Source organism: Lissotriton helveticus, chromosome 6, assembly GCF_964261635.1.
Source record: "Lissotriton helveticus chromosome 6, aLisHel1.1, whole genome shotgun sequence".
Taxonomy (NCBI): domain Eukaryota; kingdom Metazoa; phylum Chordata; class Amphibia; order Caudata; family Salamandridae; genus Lissotriton; species Lissotriton helveticus.
The window spans coordinates 491,726,738-491,743,922 of NC_136067.1; the positions used below are offsets into that span (position 1 = coordinate 491,726,738).

At 45.8% G+C, this 17,185-nt stretch overlaps 1 protein-coding gene across 1 annotated transcript in view; it reads right to left on the minus strand.

Annotated features, from left to right (window-relative positions):
• ELOVL5 (ELOVL fatty acid elongase 5) overlaps positions 1–17,185 on the minus strand; it is a 517,949-nt gene that overhangs the window by 275,833 nt on the left and 224,931 nt on the right. Inside the window, exon 4 of the mRNA XM_078647945.1 lies at positions 14,256–14,333. Within this exon, the coding sequence (XP_078504071.1) occupies positions 14,256–14,333 (78 nt within the window). The remainder of the gene's footprint in view (positions 1–14,255; positions 14,334–17,185) is intronic.

The following is a 17,185-nucleotide window of genomic DNA, read 5'->3' on the forward strand; positions in this document are numbered from 1 at the left end:
GTTTCCAAAACCAGATCGAGATCCTCTACTCCGATCCTCCTACCGCCCCATCATCCCCCTGGCGTCGGACTGCAAAATTCTAGGGAGGATTCTGGCAGATAGGCTCACAGAGATGCTGCCCAGACTCGTACACATGGATCAGAGTGGGTTTGTCCCCAGGAGAAACACCTCCCAAAATATACACCGCCTGTTTCAGGTCCAGGACGGGGTCTGGGACAGAATCCCTTGTGTGGCATGCCTCGTTCTGGATTTGGGGAACGCATTTGATACCCTAGCGTGGTAGTACCTCTTTGAGACGCCTCGACGGGTGGGCATTGGACCCCAATTTATAGCATATACTCGGCTATTATACACCAACATTTCCACAAGGGTTAGAATAAGCCGCTAAATATCCTCTCCCATCACGATCATGCACGGCACGAGCCAGGGTGCCCCCTGTTCCCGGTTATCTTTTGCCATCGCAATGGAACCGGTGGTGGTGCGGCTACGGGAGGTGGGTGTACATTGGGGCATCCCACTGGGAGGTCGAACCCATAGCGTCTCCCTTTATGCGCATGATCTTCTCATCTATGTTAGAGATATTACGGCCAACCTCTCCTCCCTCTGGTCCACACTCACAGATTTCGAGAGGGCCGCAGGGTGGAGTGTGAATTGAGGAAAATCCTCTATCTATCCCTTGCACCCGAATTCCCCACACCGAGAAATTAGAATCGGAGAGTCTGGCATGGACGGGCAACGCCCCTCGGTACTTGGGTATCAGACTCTATCATTAACCCCAGAACCTCCTGGAAGGCAACCACTACCGAGCCCTCCGTGGACTTAAAAGCCAAGTTAGTTTCTGGCGGACCCTACCTTTGGCTCCCATCGAGAGGGTGGCCTTCTCCAAAATGATAATGGTGCCCCGTCTGCTTCACTACTTCACTAATATTCCGGTGCGGCCACCACAGTCTTTTTTTCAAGAGCTTAACTCATTACTAATCTCCCTGATCTGGGTGAAGGGCAGTTGCAGGGTGGCCCTATCGGCCTTGCAACTGCCTCGGGATAAAGGAGGGATGGGCGCCCAGTCCTTTGAGGCCTATTTCTTAGCGGCACAGCTGCAGTGGATGTCATGCTGGACGGCACACCGGAACCTCGGGGAAAGAGAAGCCCAAGAAGGACAGTTAACAGTCCCGGAGCTGACACGAATGCTCCTTCCAGGTTCCACCCCCAACCCGACTCACCCCTTAAGATCGTCAACAGACAGCTGGCCGCCTTCCTCGAGACGAACGGTTCCCTCGACCCCTCGCAGTCCGGGTTCAGAGCCAACCAAAGCACCGAGACCGCCCTCATCGCAGCCACCGACGACACCCGAACCCTGCTCGACAACGGGGAAACAGCGGCACGCATCCTCCTGGACCTCTCCGCAGCATTCGACACTGCCTGCCACCGCAACCTAGTCCAACGCCTAAGCAACACCGGCATCCAAGAGAAGGCACTGAAGTGGATCATCTCGTTCCTCGCCGGAAGAACACAGAGAGTCCGCCTCCCCCCGTTTCGATCCGAGGCCACCGAAGTCATCTGCGGCGTCCCGCAAGGATCATCACTCAGCCCCACCCTCTTCAACGTCTACATGAGACCTCTCGCTACCATCGCACGCCAACACAACCTCAACATCATCTCCTACGCCGATGACACCCAGCTGATCCTCTCCCTCACCAGAGACCCCGACACCGCCAAAACCAGCCTCCACGAAGGGATGAAAGACGTCGCCGAGTGGATGAAGAACAGCCGTCTGAAACTGAACTCAGACAAGACGGAAGTCCTCATCCTGGGACCATCACCCTCCGCCTGGGACGACTCCTGGTGGCCCCCAGCCCTGGGCACCGCCCCCAAGCCAACAGACCACGCACGCAACCTGGGCTTCATCCTGGACTCCTCCCTCTCGATGACCAGACAAGTCAACGCCGTCTCCTCATCATGCTTTCACACCCTTCGTATGCTTCGCAAGATCTTCCGATGGATCCCGACCGAAACCAGGAGGACGGTCACCCAGGCCCTCGTCACCAGCCGACTGGACTACGGAAACACCCTCTACGCCGGAACCACAGCCAAGCTACAGAAAAGACTCCAACGCATCCAGAACGCCTCCGCCCGACTCATCCTGGACATCCCCCGACATAGCCACATCTCCGGCCACCTGAGGGACCTGCACTGGCTCCCCGTCAACAAGAGGATCACGTTCAGGCTCCTCACCCAAGCACACAAGTCTCTCCACGACCTGGGCCCCAAGTACCTCAACGACCGCCTGACCTTCTACACGCCCACCCGCCGGCTACGGTCTACCAGCCTCGCCCTCGCCACCGTACCACGCATCCGAAGAGCCACCGCCGGAGGCAGATCCTTCTCCTACCTGGCGGCCAAGACATGGAACTCCCTCCCCATCCACCTTCGGCTGCTCCAGGACCACCTCGCCTTCAGAAGACAACTCAAGACCTGGCTGTTCGAGCAGTAGCGGACCCCTTCCCCAAGCGCCTTGAGACCCTTCCGGGTGAGTAGCGCGCTATACAAGTGTTATGATTGATTGATTGATTGATTACTGGTCAAAACGGCCAGGACGTGTATCCCCATTATTGCCACTGGTGGGACTCCCTAAAGGTCGCGTGTTCTACTCAGCGGGAGACCTCAGGATCTGGACTGAACACCAGCTCACTGAAACAGAGGCTCTGCTCTCCGATGGTCAATTGTTCTCATTCGCAGGCTTGACCGAGGGAAGCAGGCTTCCAGCCGGTCAATTCCTCTTACACCGGCAGTTGGTGGCGGACTGCAGACGGACCTGGAACCTAGGGGATAGGGAACCCAAGACTCATCCGTTACTTCACACACTGCTACATATGGGGGCGGGCAGACACAATATCACGTGGATCTTCAAATCCATTATGGAACTAACACACGTACCACTGACGCGCTTACGGCTCCACTCGGAGGAGGACTTTGGCCGCGACCTCCATGACAGAGAGTGGTCGCGGGCCTTAGAGCATCACAAAAAGGTGTCCCGCAACCAACGATTTAAAAAGGTCCAGTTTAATGTGCTACATCGCGCGTATCTCACGCCAGCGCTGCTTAAGCGTTTTTTCCCGACCTCCCACTTTGAATGCCCCCGTTGTCGCACGCCGGACGCTTCCTTTATACACATGTTCTGAACGTGCCCGGTAATACAATCCCTATGGGTGACGGTACACACCACACTTCAAACAGTCACAGGCCTCACTGACTTCCACACATGGGAGGCATGTGCCTTAGGCATTTTTAGGCGCCAGAAGCGCAAGAAGGTAGAGACCAAATTTGCCCTGTTGGCCATCCTGCTAGCAAAACGGAGTATTGCAATGCACTGGTGCGCAGCAGAGGGTCCACCAATAACGGCCTGGTGGAGGGCGGTAAAGAAGTGGGCAGCGGCGGAAGGAGACATTATTCGCCAGCATAAAGTTCGAGGCATACGAAAGCGTGCTATCTCCTTAGAATTGGCGATGCTCCTACACGACTTTAAGCAAACACAAACTGATGGCGCGGAACCCCCACAGGACACACAAGCGATGCCCAGACCAAGCGCACCCTGAGACGCCTGTTCACTCTCCCCTCCCCGGCTACACCAGTGTACCCCCCCCCCATCCTCTCCCAAGGAACATGCACTAATGCACACACTAGCATAGTCTGCATGCGTTGGATCGCAGATTACAAAGCTCCACTGCATTTGCCCTCACCGTATGCGCCCCGCACCCCCCCCAACCCCACCCCGCATGACTCCGTCACTTCCCTGGGTTCAAATCGCAAAGTTCAGTTATGATTATGGATTTCTACTTACCGTTACTCATCGCAGGGGACTATGGTCTAGAGACTGTCATACAGGTGGGGAACGGCGGCAACCTTGCCAGCGACCGCACCCTCGCTGACTCTCAGCATCCCCCTTGGAGATGGTGGGAGATTGCACCACAGAGACAATTTACCTCCATGCCTACTCGAGGAATGCCCACGATGCTATTTGTCATGACAATGATAAGTGTGATTGTAATGCTGTAACAGACGAGTACGCTTTGTTTCATGTATGACATGTATAATATTGAAATCCAATAAAAAGGTTTACAAAAAAAAAAGTGTCCAGCTGGGCTCTGTTCTCAATGCGGGTTCAGGGCGTTCCAGAGTCTCGGTCACTGCACACCCAGTGATCTACCTCCGTGTTTCATCCTTTAGATCGATCATCAGTTAATCCCACAGGCAAACATTGAGCAAAGTGTATAAATATATAATCAGTAAATTGAACATTGCAGTTATTTTCTTTCTACCCTCATTGGTGACAAAGCATTCTGTACGCAAGACAATTTGAAACCCAGCATGGCTTGAGCCAGAGCAAAATTATAATATGCCAAAAACAAACTGTTTAAGCTCTTCTTCGATCATAAGCAGAGGAGAATGAATCACATGTCTACATATTCTAGGGTCTTACGATTTCTGGACTGGATACCCTCCTTCATATTAACCCAGGGTGCGGTATATGTTGATTCTCCGCTCTGTCAGTTAGGTGAATAGCATTTTCATTGGGTCTATATCACTTGAGTTTTCAGTTCTCCAGGTGATCTATGTTCCTCCACCTGGAGGGAGACCATCTGGTTTCAGGACATTCATGAATTAAAGGTGATTAGTTTCAAGAAAAGGTGTTTATATGTCTAGTCTTTTATTAGACAGGGAAGGGGTAATGTTAAAAATTGTAGGAGGTGTTTAGGTGAATATGTTAATGATTCACAGCACCTGGTGTTTGGTCATGGTAGGTCGACATGTTTTGGCCCTAGCTTGCCCTTACAGGTCAGGGGAGCCTTCTTCAGGACCTGTGTGAGAGTGGCTTACTTTCAGGTCACTCAATGAGTAAGTGGATTCACTTATCCATCTTCATCAGTAGGCTCGATCCTCCATTGTTCAGGTTCGTAGAAGAGCAGTTCCGAGGTCCTGGGAAAACCATTTGATATACAGATCACTGTCGCTTTCATCGGGGTGTCAACCTCTAGTAACTCCTAAGGCCTGTGTTGTGGGGTTATTAGATGTGGAGTAGCTCCTGATGTTACAAACTACTTTGTGGAGCGAGGGCTTGGCAGAAGAGAGGGTACTTAAAAAGGAAGCAGACACCCAACATAAACTTCAAAGACTAAGACCCTAAACCACAATTGGTGTCTGGAAATGGACTATAAGTAGGGTGGTTGAGGCTGCAAAACTTGTCAACTGTCAAGCAGCCAGATGGGCTGTGCGAAGAGGTGAAGCTTTGCAAGAGTTCTGTCTGTGACCCGAGCTTGAGGCTAAGGCCTGCCAGTCTCGTATCACCCAGGGACATCCAAGACCACCTGCTGCAGGAGCCTGGAGCACCGGTGCCTGCGTGCTTGTCAAAATCAGTGAGCCCTGTGAGGAAGAGGAGAGCGCTGGAGGGAGCAAGGTCCAGTGGGGGATCCTGGTGAATAGATCCCTGTGGCGACGTGCGAGGAAAGGCTACTACACCGATCGGCTCATTGACCATGTGCAGGTTCTAGTCTGTAACCCCATATAACAGTGGGGGCTGCCGCAAAGTTAGACATGGTCATCATCATCATCACTGCAGGGCCAATCGGGCGGTCGCTTATGTGTGATGTGTAAGCCAGCGACGCTGTATGCCAGCGGGGGCCACTGTAAAGTTTGCTGTGTTGATTAGCCAATCACCCATGCGGAGTGTGTAAGTCGGAGACTCTGTATGCCATGTGGAGCTGCCGTGAAGTTTGTCATGACGAATAGGCCATTGCCCATGTGCAGTGTGTAAGTCAGGTAATCCGTATGCCAGAGGGGAACTGTTGTGAGGTTTGGCGTGCTGATCAGGCTATAGTCTGTGCGCAATGTGTCAGTCGGAGACCTCGTTCCCAGAGGGGTCACTGTGAAGACAGACTAACTGTGGTGCTGATCAGGCTGTCGCTCAAGTGAGGAGCAGGTGTGGTGACACCGCATGGCAGAGCAGGGCCCGCAGGACAAAAACAAGGATCATAACTTCACTGATGCCACCGTCGTGAGGAGAGCTCAGCTATGGCGACCCGTGCAGGTCAGAGCCCCAACTGAGGATCGGAACCAGGAACAATTCCCCTAAATGAGGGAAAGACTAAAGGAAACATGCATTCCCATGAGAGGAGCGCCGAGGGCACCCTGCCGTGGCCCCTGCAGAGTGGCATCTGTGATACTAATTAGAGGCAGCCGCTATAGCAAAAGAGTTTACGAGAGAGACGCTCTCGGAGGCTGTGGTCAGACAATCCCTCCAGGTGCAGATAAGACTAAGCGCATGTCCAGAAGGCCCCGGGGGAACTTGTCTACCAGATAGCACTTCAGGACTGGAACACTTTTTACTTTTCTAATTATTTCACTTGTTTTGTCTTGTGAGCCGGTGTTGATCCCCATGGCTATCGCTCCCTACCCCCCAAGAATCTTTAGACTGCTTTACCCGCACTACCACTAAGAATCAACTACTGAAGGGGCACTTGGCCCAGTTGCTCAGAGTCCACAGTAGACCCTGCCTTGAGACATCAGGAGTAAAAGGCCTGAACACCCACAGTTGGGCCATATAGTTCCTGCTTGCCCGTGGCCCTCTGAACTGGGTTCTGACAGGGGTGGAACATACAAAGAAGGGGTGCAAGGGGAATAGCTGCTAGGTTTTGATCTTGCAATACTAATTCCCTGAATTCTAGAACCCCCAGTGAGACTCGGAGACCTGTTGGACAAACTTTCCAATGAGTGATCCTTGGTATTACAAGATGGTGGATACCAAGAATCTAGGGATTCAAGCCTTTTCTATAAAATAGGCATGCTGCAGGCTCCCGGGTGATGACCAGTCAGTACCAAGGTGAGGTAGAGTGACCCCCAGGTGCCCTCTGCCAGATGTTGGCCTAACCGGGACCATGATAGTACTATAGAGCTGGTACAGAGCCAACAGCAGTGAGCAGGAGAGGAGTTGAAAGTTCTTCCTGAACACTGTCAGATCCAAAGAGGGTCATTCCCCAGACCCGGCTACTAAGTGACAGTAGTACCACATCTTGTACGGATATGCTCAACCACCCCCAGATGTGAGAAACAGAACCTTTTGCAGCTCCATTATAAGAATAGCAGAGAAATGGGTTCCTGGTTCAATAGCACCTCAACAGTGAGAGACGTGAGCTTAGGCAGACTGAACGCACTTCGAGGCAACAGCCTACCTCCTCAAATCTTGTCCTCCTCAGAGTCGCAAGAGCCAACTACATAAAACACTTCTTTAATGAAAAGCCTTCCTTCTTCCGCTCACAAATTGACCGGGCAAGAAACCGACCTAGGGAATTATTTAGCATTGCCAAAAGCCAAACTGCCTCAGCCCCCCCCCCCCAAACTAATGGCTACGGTCGAGAGATGTGAAGAAATTGCCAGCTTTTTCTCGGATAAAATCAATGAGATTGATCAATCCTTCGTTCTAACTCCTCTCCCACATAGCCAACCACCCCTCCTTAACATTCCCTCTAAGTCTCCACCCACCCTTACCCCTCCCCCGGGGCTCTTCCCAACTTCCCCCCCTTGACACCCCTGCTGAGCCCTACTACATGATCCCCCAACTAAAAAACAATGCATCCTGGAATAACTTTTGTCCAGTTTCAGAACGGGATGTCCTCAACATCATCACCAAGCTTAAACCTTCCTTGCATACCAGAGATCCCCTCCCAGCCTATCTGGTTCAAGACCTAAAACACATCATCGCCGCATATTGGACCACTATTATCAACTCCTCCCTAGCCACCAGTAGTGTCCCTGCTTCCCTCCAACTAGGACAAACCCCCACGATCAAAAACGCTACGGCTGACCCCAATGATTTAAATAATCTGCGCTCTATTTCTACCCTTCCTTTCCTATCTAAGGCCATGGAAAAATGCGCCCTGCTCCAGTTGGACAAACACATCGACTCATTCAACCTCCTGGACGCATTAAGCGGCTGTAGTTATGGATGCATTGAGGTTTGGGTTGGAAGATTATGTAGATGGTGGATCTGCATGACTTTCTGGACATGCTAGAAAACTTGATGGCTTACATTTCAGGTAAAAATGAATCGTCCAAAGGCAGAATTCCACCTCATACACTCTAGTTACCCAATCCTACTGACTCAATTTCATCAAGCTGTTTGATGGTTTATCCAAATTATCCCCCAGCCAGATCCCTAGGATTTGTGCTGCTAACGCAAACGTATATTGAGAAATTGTGAAGTGAAATCCATTTCTCTATCACCTTCACAATGACAAACCATTAATGCTGGTGGAGGATTTCAGGACAGTAGTGTTGTCTCTACTATTATCACATATTTGTATTCTAGCCATCCTTTCCAAATTGGTTCTGCTTCCAATAAACATTTGCCTCTATAGAGCAGAGTGTCTTGTCTTGTTTCTGGAGGGTGTAGAGACAGAATATAGAATCAGAAATATCGAATTATACAAATATTGAGTTAAACATATTGTGGGACAGAAATATCGACAGACAAATTCTCGTGGTCAAGAATATTGATTTAAGGTAAGTAATATCAATGTTAAAAATATTGAAGTGTAAAATATCGTTTGCAAAAATATAGTTGTAAAAAATATCAATTTTTTATTAATGTTATGTATTTTAGTATATATTTTATATGTATGTGATGTATGTTTGTAAAAGATTTGTTTGTATTTTTAATATATGTGTTACATTTTTAGTAGTTTTTATTTTAATTTTAATTAATTTTTGCTTTTTTAGTTCAGTAGTGGGTGGTGGGTTTTTAGGGGAACAGCGTGGGAAGTAATTTAATTATATAAAATAAATTGATTATTTTTAGTATGTATGTATGTATTTATTGGCATACTTGTATAGCGCAAAAACTGTCACCCGACGGGCATCCTGGCGCTTAGACTGTTATGACACATACATGATGTTTCTGGCAACTGAACCATTTACATTATTCTAGGAAACAAGTGTGTTTTTAAGGCTTTCTTAAAGGAAGAGAAGTCTTCCAAACCCCTCAGACCTAGCGGAAGGGAATTCCACAGTCTTGCTGCGGTGAACCTAAAAGATCGACCACCCATCCGGAACCTCAAAATCTTGGGCACTACTACCAAGTAGGCCGAGGCCGAACGGAGTGATCTGGACAGGGTGTACCAAAAGAATAGATCCTGCAGAGGGGACGGACCTTGTCCGTGAAGAGCCCTAAATACCAAACACAAAGCTTTAAAGTCAATCCTCTGAGGGACTGGCAGCCAGTGAAGGTCCCTAAGTGCCGTGGCAGAAGAGTCCAAGCGTCGGCGCGAAAGTGCAAGTTTGGCGGCGAAATTCTGTACGCACTGCAATTTTCCCACCAAAGTAGCAGGCGCCCCCAGAAGTAGTGCGTTACAGTAGTCAAGCCTACATAAAATTATGCTCCGCACTACCTCTGGTCTAGCCTGTACAGGGAGCATGGGTAAGATCTTTCGCAGCGAGCAGAGAAATGCCATACAAGTGGCCACCGTTTTATTTACTGATACATCCAGCTGCAGGCTGGAACTGAACATCACCCCCAGGTTTCGAACGGATTCAGCAGGCAAACTGGTACCTTGAAAGTCAGGCGGTCAAAAATCCTGTGGAAGAGGTCTAGGGGTACGGTCCAAGGAACAATGTAGCACCTCGGTTTTGGAGCTGTTAAATTACAGGGATTTGTTACCCAGCCATTCTGCCGTGGTGCTCATACAGCGGTGGAAGACCTCCTGTGACACAGCCTCCTTACCCTCAAACGAGAAGATAAGTTTGGTTGGGTGTCGTCGGCATAATTGGTGACTGCTATGCCAAAAGATTTTATCAGCTTGATCAGGGGGCGGAGGTAGAGATTGAATAGGATGGGGCTAATGGCCGACCCTTGAGGTACGCCCTGTCCAACCCTCCTGATGTTCGATTTAAAGGGTGGCAGGGCTACTACCTGGTGCCTGTTGTCAAGATAAGACACCAGCCAATCAAGGGCCAGGCCCGATACCCCAACCTCCGCCAGTCTCCTGATCAGGATCGCATGGCTGACCGTATCGAACGCGGCCGACATATCGAGCAGCACTAAAAAGGCCGCTCGACCCTGGTCGGCACGCGTCCGAAGGTCATCAAGAACAGTCACCAGTGCCGATTCTGTCCCATGGGCTGGTCTAAAGCCAAACTGAACCACATCCAAGCAATCAGTGGTCTCAAAGAAGTTGGAAAGATGTTTTGTGGTCAGTTTCTCAAGAATTTTAATTGGAAATGGCAACAGGGAAATAGGCCTATAGTTAGCTGGGCAAACGGGATCCAGGTTTTCCTTCTTTAGCAGTGGGGAGACCACAGCCAGTTTCCAGCAGTCCGGGACCCGTGCTGACCTGAGGGACTGACAGCAAATGGAAAAAAGCGGGGGAAAAAGCTCTTCCCGGAACAGTTTCCAGAATTTAGGTGGAAGAGGATCAAGCGGCGAGCCCGAGGACACCCCGTCAGCCAGCCCACAGAAGTCCTCAAAAGACGGCAGGGGGAAGTTGTTCAACCCGGCTAGCTTGGTACCACCCTTCATGGTCTCAGTCAAAATGGGATAATGCGCGGATTGAGGGACAGGGCTAGATGACAAGGCAAGATTGTTTAAGATGGTGGCGATCTTGTCCTCAAAGGCCTGTGCCAGTGAGTCGCAAAGAGCTTGAGAGGCCGGGATGTCCTTTATAGTGCAGGCTGGGTGGGCCAGGTCTTTAACGATCTTAAATAAGGCCTGAGACTTGTTTGCAGCTGCCTTCAGCGATTCTTCTAGGAAACTGGTTTGGCCAGCTTAATCTGGACTTTATAGGTCGCCAATGCCTGTTTAAAGAGGACTCTGTCTGATTCCAGGTACTGCTTCCTCCAGGTGCGCTCCGCCTGTTTGCACTGGAGCTTGAGCTGCCGAAGTTCTCCTGAGTACCATGGCATAGCCAGATTAGTCCTAACTCTAATTTTACGCAACGGGGCCAAAGAGTCCAGAGAAGCCAGAATTCGCTGACAAAGGATCTCATAGCTCACGTCCACACTGTCTCCCAAGATGAAGCCGTCCAAAAGCAAAGTAGGTAGGGTAGATTGTTTAAGGAGTTTAGACCATTGTCTACCCATCTTAGTGACTCCAGCACTACCTTTCTTTACTATAGCAGCTGTAAGTGAGAGAGAGAAAAGGACGAGCGCATGGTCCGTCCAGCACTGAGGTAGGACTTCCCGCAGAGTCGTATGACATACGTCGGCGAAGAGCAGATCCAGGGTATGACCCTTTGAGTGGGTTTGAGATAGTACGAGCTGCTGTAACTCGATGTTGCGGCAGGCCTGGACCAGCTCTACGAAAGCCGAGTTCGTCGGTCCTTCCGGCCATAGATTGAAATCCCCTAACACCATCTGCCTAGTGTGAGAATGGGATAGATCATAAATTAGGTCTATAAGCTCGGACACAGCAGATAGCGTGTTAGCCGGGGGTCTGTAACATAGCAGCCCAGTGTGTAATACACCTCCCTGACCCTTAAGGGAAAAGCCCAGCAGTTCACATCCAGAAAAAGCCTTGATGTTAAACTGGGAGAAATCTAAAGTCTCCCTAAAGATTAGCCCGACTCCACCTCCTCTAGCCCCCACCCGAGGATTGTGTATTATTTTAAAGCCGGGGGGGCAGGCTGTTCCCAGTTCCACCGAACTGTTCGCTCTGGTCCAGGTCTCTGTCATGAAGAGTACGTCTAGATCGTGAGACTCAATGAGTAGCGCAATTTCTTCACAGTGCTTGCTGAGAGATCTCACGTTCAGAAGGCCACAGGACAAAGAGTCTGGGTGCTTACAGATGGTATTAGGCTTACAACTAGGGATGGTGCCGTGATTCAAACTTACAAGTTAGTCATGGGAATACGATAATGCGGCTCGATGCAGAGAGGCAAAGTTTCCGGCACCCGGCGCATCCTGTGCGCGAACAGGCGCAAACGGGCTTACCTCTGGCGCACCTCCTAGTTATTCATATTTTTTTATTTGAATTTTTGTTTTTAGTTCCACAGCGGGTTGTGGATTTATAGGGGAACAGGGTGGGAAGTAATTTAATTATGTTAACTGTATTGGATATTTTTTATTATTATTTGTTTAATTGAGATGTTACAGCGTTATACGTGTAAAGTAATTTATTATGAATTCATAAAACATTGGTTGTTAATTTTAATTAGTTAATTGGTAATTAATTATGGAAATTGTGTAATTAATGTTAGGTGTGTGTTGTGGTGTTTATATATGTAATGGGTGGGAAGGGTAGGAAGTAATGTATTTTAAATTGATGAATTAATAATTAGTTGCTAATTAATTCTAATTAATTAATTAGTAATTAATTATGGTAATTGTGTAATTAATTTTAGGTGTGTGTTGTGGTGTTTATAGGAATAAAGAGTGATAAGTATTTTGTGTTTAATTAATTATATAGTTGTTAATGTTAATTATTTGATATTTATTGTGTGTAATTGTTTATTTTTGTGTGTTGTTTTTACTTTTAAAGGGGTACAAGGTGGGTATTAAATACATATTTAATTATTAGTTAATAGTAATAGTTTTTCTTTTAAAAATATTTAATTGTGTTTTATTATTTTATCGTTTAATTTAGGTGTATGTTGTGGATATTATAGTGTTAAAGCATGTGTATTCAATGAATGTTTATTATTTTATTTTATTATTAAGATTTTTTTAATTGCTGATTAGTTATGGAAATATGTTTAATTAAAAATGTTGAAGTGTTCTGTTATTGGTGTGGTGTTATAGGGTAGGAAATACAATAGATACATTTATGTTTTAAATAATATTTTTGTTTGTTAATATTTGCTACTTTTAAATAATTATTGTTTATAAATGTATCTATTAATTTATTTATTTTATATATCATTTGTAGGTTTTTCTTATATGTAATTAATGTAATATGTGGTCTTTTTATATGTTTAATATATTGAATTTTATATTTGTAATTGTAAAATGTTGCAATATTTCTTTTTTTCAATTGTTTAAGTGTTATTAGTAATTTTTATTTCTCTGCTATCCAGCACTTTCCCTACTGTTGCACACACTAGAGTGGGAATAGTAATTTTTGCCCCTCCGCTATCCAACACTTTCCCTACTGTTGTACTCACTGGAGTTGGAATAGTAATCTTTACCCCACTGCTATCCAACATTTTCCCTACTGTTGCACCTGCTGGAGTGGGAATAGTAAATGTAATTGTTCCGCTATCTAACAGTTTCCCTACTGTTGCACTTATTGTACTGGGAAATGTAAGTTTGTATTTTTTTTAACAGTTTAATGATTTAATTTATTATAGAATGTTTATTTTATTTAAAATTATTCATATATATAGTTTATATAATTTTAAAGTTTAAAAATTAAATAAAGATAATAATTAATACATTATTTTTCGATTAAACAGTATTTGTTATATTTAGATAAAATGTATATAAAAAACGATGTTTTGTATTTGATTTTTGTGTTTTTACTTGTTAAGGTATTGGAGTCGATATTTTTGCAGTCTATTTTTTTTCTATATTTAGAACATCAGTGTTTGTTACATCGATATTCTATCAGTGAACCTTCTTGAGCAAAGAGATGACTTCACATTACTAAAACTCTTAGGGGCCGATTAGGACGGTGGGAGGACTTTCGTCCGCCCGCCACCCTGGCGGTACTGGGACCAGCCGCCAGTGGTGCGGCAGTCCCGCACCTGCAATTAGGATGCCACCGTGGCGGTGGCATGCTCTATTCCCAGCATTGTGGTGAGCGGTACTCACAGTACCATCCGCCACAACGCTGGGAAGGCACTGTGTGCATTGTCATGCACAAGGTGACAGGCACCGCCGGTGCCTGCCACCTTGTCCATGACAATGTAGGGGGGTACCATAGGTACCCCCCATGTGCACCCCCCACCACCCCAATACCCTGGGGGCCCGTAACGGGCCCCGACAGCAAAATCTGCATGCCTTTCCGTGGCAGCACCGTGGATTGAACACAAGAGATCCAAGGCCTAAAAACGAATTGGTGTTCCTAATTTTTCTATAAACCTTTCTAAAGGTCGAAAATCACTATCGAATCCTGTATATCTTTTCTGTAGTATTATACCTTTGGAGTCCTCAATAACAATAAGGCTTTCCTTAGGAGGAAGGGCCCTGGGCTTCTGAAAATAAAGGATACATTTCTAAAAATGCTATTGGTCTGGAGGACACATATGCTGACATCAAGATGGCATAAATGTTACCTTCATATCTGCGTCCCCTCCACTGTGTGTGTCCTGACAGATCACGTTGTATCCGCCTTCCCATACTCCTGTGACTAACTGTGGGATGATAAAAGAGAAAAAGAGAATCGATCAATAAAAATAATGTGCCTTAATTGATATTAAATTCCGCTCTTCAAAAAAAAACTGGCTTCAACAAAATGATTCTGTTGAAAAAGGGACTATAGTAGACATCAGTATTTGCGATAGTTACTAGCACAATGTGATTTAGTAAGCATCAATATATGACAAAGAATAAATAAAATATCATTTATTACAAGCACATAGGCTTTTAACTGATACCGAACATGTTTAGGAGGAATTGAATGCTTAGTGAGAAATGTGAAATATCCAACATGTGTTCCAGTCACATAGTAATATCCAATGATTATTTTGTTTCTAAATTCCAAAAATGGGCAATACACGTTTGATCTCACAGGGTAGTATGACAGAGAAAGATTTTGAGCACTCACAGAATAAAGTGCTCTAATTCAATTCACAAATGATTTTACGAAAGTAAACCCCATTTTCTTGCACACAGAATCATGATTGGTCAAATTATACTCAAATCGATTGTAACTACAATCACTTACACTTTGGTAAATGTAGAAGCAGAGGCAGATATGTAGAACACTACCTCTAAACTCAGTCACTCCTTTAAAACCAGGTAACAATCATGAAATGGTATTTTACCTTTCTAGAATATTAGTTGTTACAATGCATGTAGTTTACAATGCATTCAGATGTTTACAACACGTTGCTTTACAGTGTGGTATCCGACTACATATTATGCACTGCAACAACTGATATTTTAAATATGCGTGTGTGTGTGTGTGTGTGTGTAGGCCCATGTATGTATTGTTTTTGTGTATACACACACACACATATATGAAGCCATTGAATATTATGTATATATGTGTATGTACACACAAATACATTTATTTATGTGTGTGTGTATATATACATATATGTGTGTCATATATATATATCACCCCACACATACAAATGATGTATGTGTGTATGTATGTATGTATATATATATATATATATATATATATATATGTATGACAACCTGGTAGCCAAAATACAACAAAACAATCAGATTGTCATCAGAAACTCGGACAAAGGAGGCAACGTGGTACTATGGGACAGAAATCAATATATGACTGAAGCAATGTCTCAACTGAATGATCGCAAATGTTACAAAATCAGCAGTGCGTCAGTAATTAAAGAGACCTCTAACTCATTTTATCTGAAACTTTTAGCTTGGAAAAGTGCTGGTTTAATTACAAAAGAGGAATATCTGTACATGAAAAAAGATTATCCCGCCATTCCCAACATCTACTTCATTCCTAAAGTTCATAAGGACTCTGTGCACCCCCCCGGAAGGCCCATTATTTCCGGTAGGAACAGTTTGTTGGAACACACCTCAAACTATATTGACTTTTTCCTACAGGACTGTGTAACTGGATTATCTTCTTACCTGAGAGATACCAGTGACTTTCTCGACAAAATCAAGAACTTTGTTTGGGACCCTGGATATTTATGACTTACTTTGGATGTATCATCCCTTTATACTTGTATAGATCACAAGGATGGTATAAGAGCTTTGAGTTACTTTCTTACCAAAAACAGACCCACCTCCCCCGAACATAGCAAAATGCTGTTAGATATGGTGACCTTTTGTTTACATCATAATATGTTCACCTTCAATCAAACTTTCTACCAACAAATGAGGGGGGTGGCAATGGGGGCCAGCTTCTCCCCCAGCTATGCCTGCATTTTTATGGGCTGGTGGGAGGAGCTGGTCCTAAAGGGTACTCTAGGCGAACATTACCACAGTCATGTCAAAATGTATTACAGGTATATTGATGATCTTATTTTTGTCTGGAATGGTACTAGGGAAGAGGCCCAGGAGTGGGTTAACCTCTTGAATACCAACAATATCAATCTGAATTTCACCTGTACCATGAGTCATACCAACATTCATTTTCTAGACATAGAAATATACACCCGTGACAATATACTGGAAACCAAGCTATATAGAAAGGAGACAGCGGGTAATTCCATTCTACATTATACCAGCTTCCATCCCAAACATCTTATTCGCAGCATCCCCTACGGGGAAATGTTGCGAATAAAAAGGATTTGCAGTAATCCGACTGATTTGATGATGGCACAAAATGAATGCAGGGATAGACTCCTCGCTAGAGGCTATCCTATACACATCATTCAAACAGCCATCAATAAAACTGTGGAACAGGATAGAAATCTTCTCCTTGTCCCAAAGACAAACAAACTATCTATATCTGAATCCAGTAAATCATTAGATTCCAGTACGGTCAGACTTATTGTGCCCTACAGTGCCCAAAAAGGTGCGATAAACAAAATCATCAATCAAAATTGGGCCCTTATTCGCTCTGATCCTGTAATAGGTCAAACCATGCCAACCAAGCCCAGTATCACCTATAAAAGGGCTACTTCCCTCCACAATAGTCTGGTATCCAATTGTCCTGAAGTGACTCCCTCCAAAGATTGGCTGAAAAACTCACGGGGTTCACTAGATGTCATTCATGCAAAGCATGTACCTATGGTATTAACAAAACCAGTTACCTACAGCTTTTAGCAGTAAAGACATTAAAATCTCAAAATCCCTCCACTGCAAAACTGAGTACGCCATTTACATCTTAGAATGTACATGTCCCTTACGGTACGTGGGAAGTACCAAACTACCAGCTAGTGTAAGGATATTGCAGCATATTAGGGCAATTACCAACTCTGACCCCACCTACCCAGTGGCGAGACATTTTCGGGAGATCCATAACAACAACTTAATGGATCTCAAGTATTATGTCATCGACACTATTCCTAAAACTAAACAGGGAGGTGACCGTGAACATCAAATGCGTAAG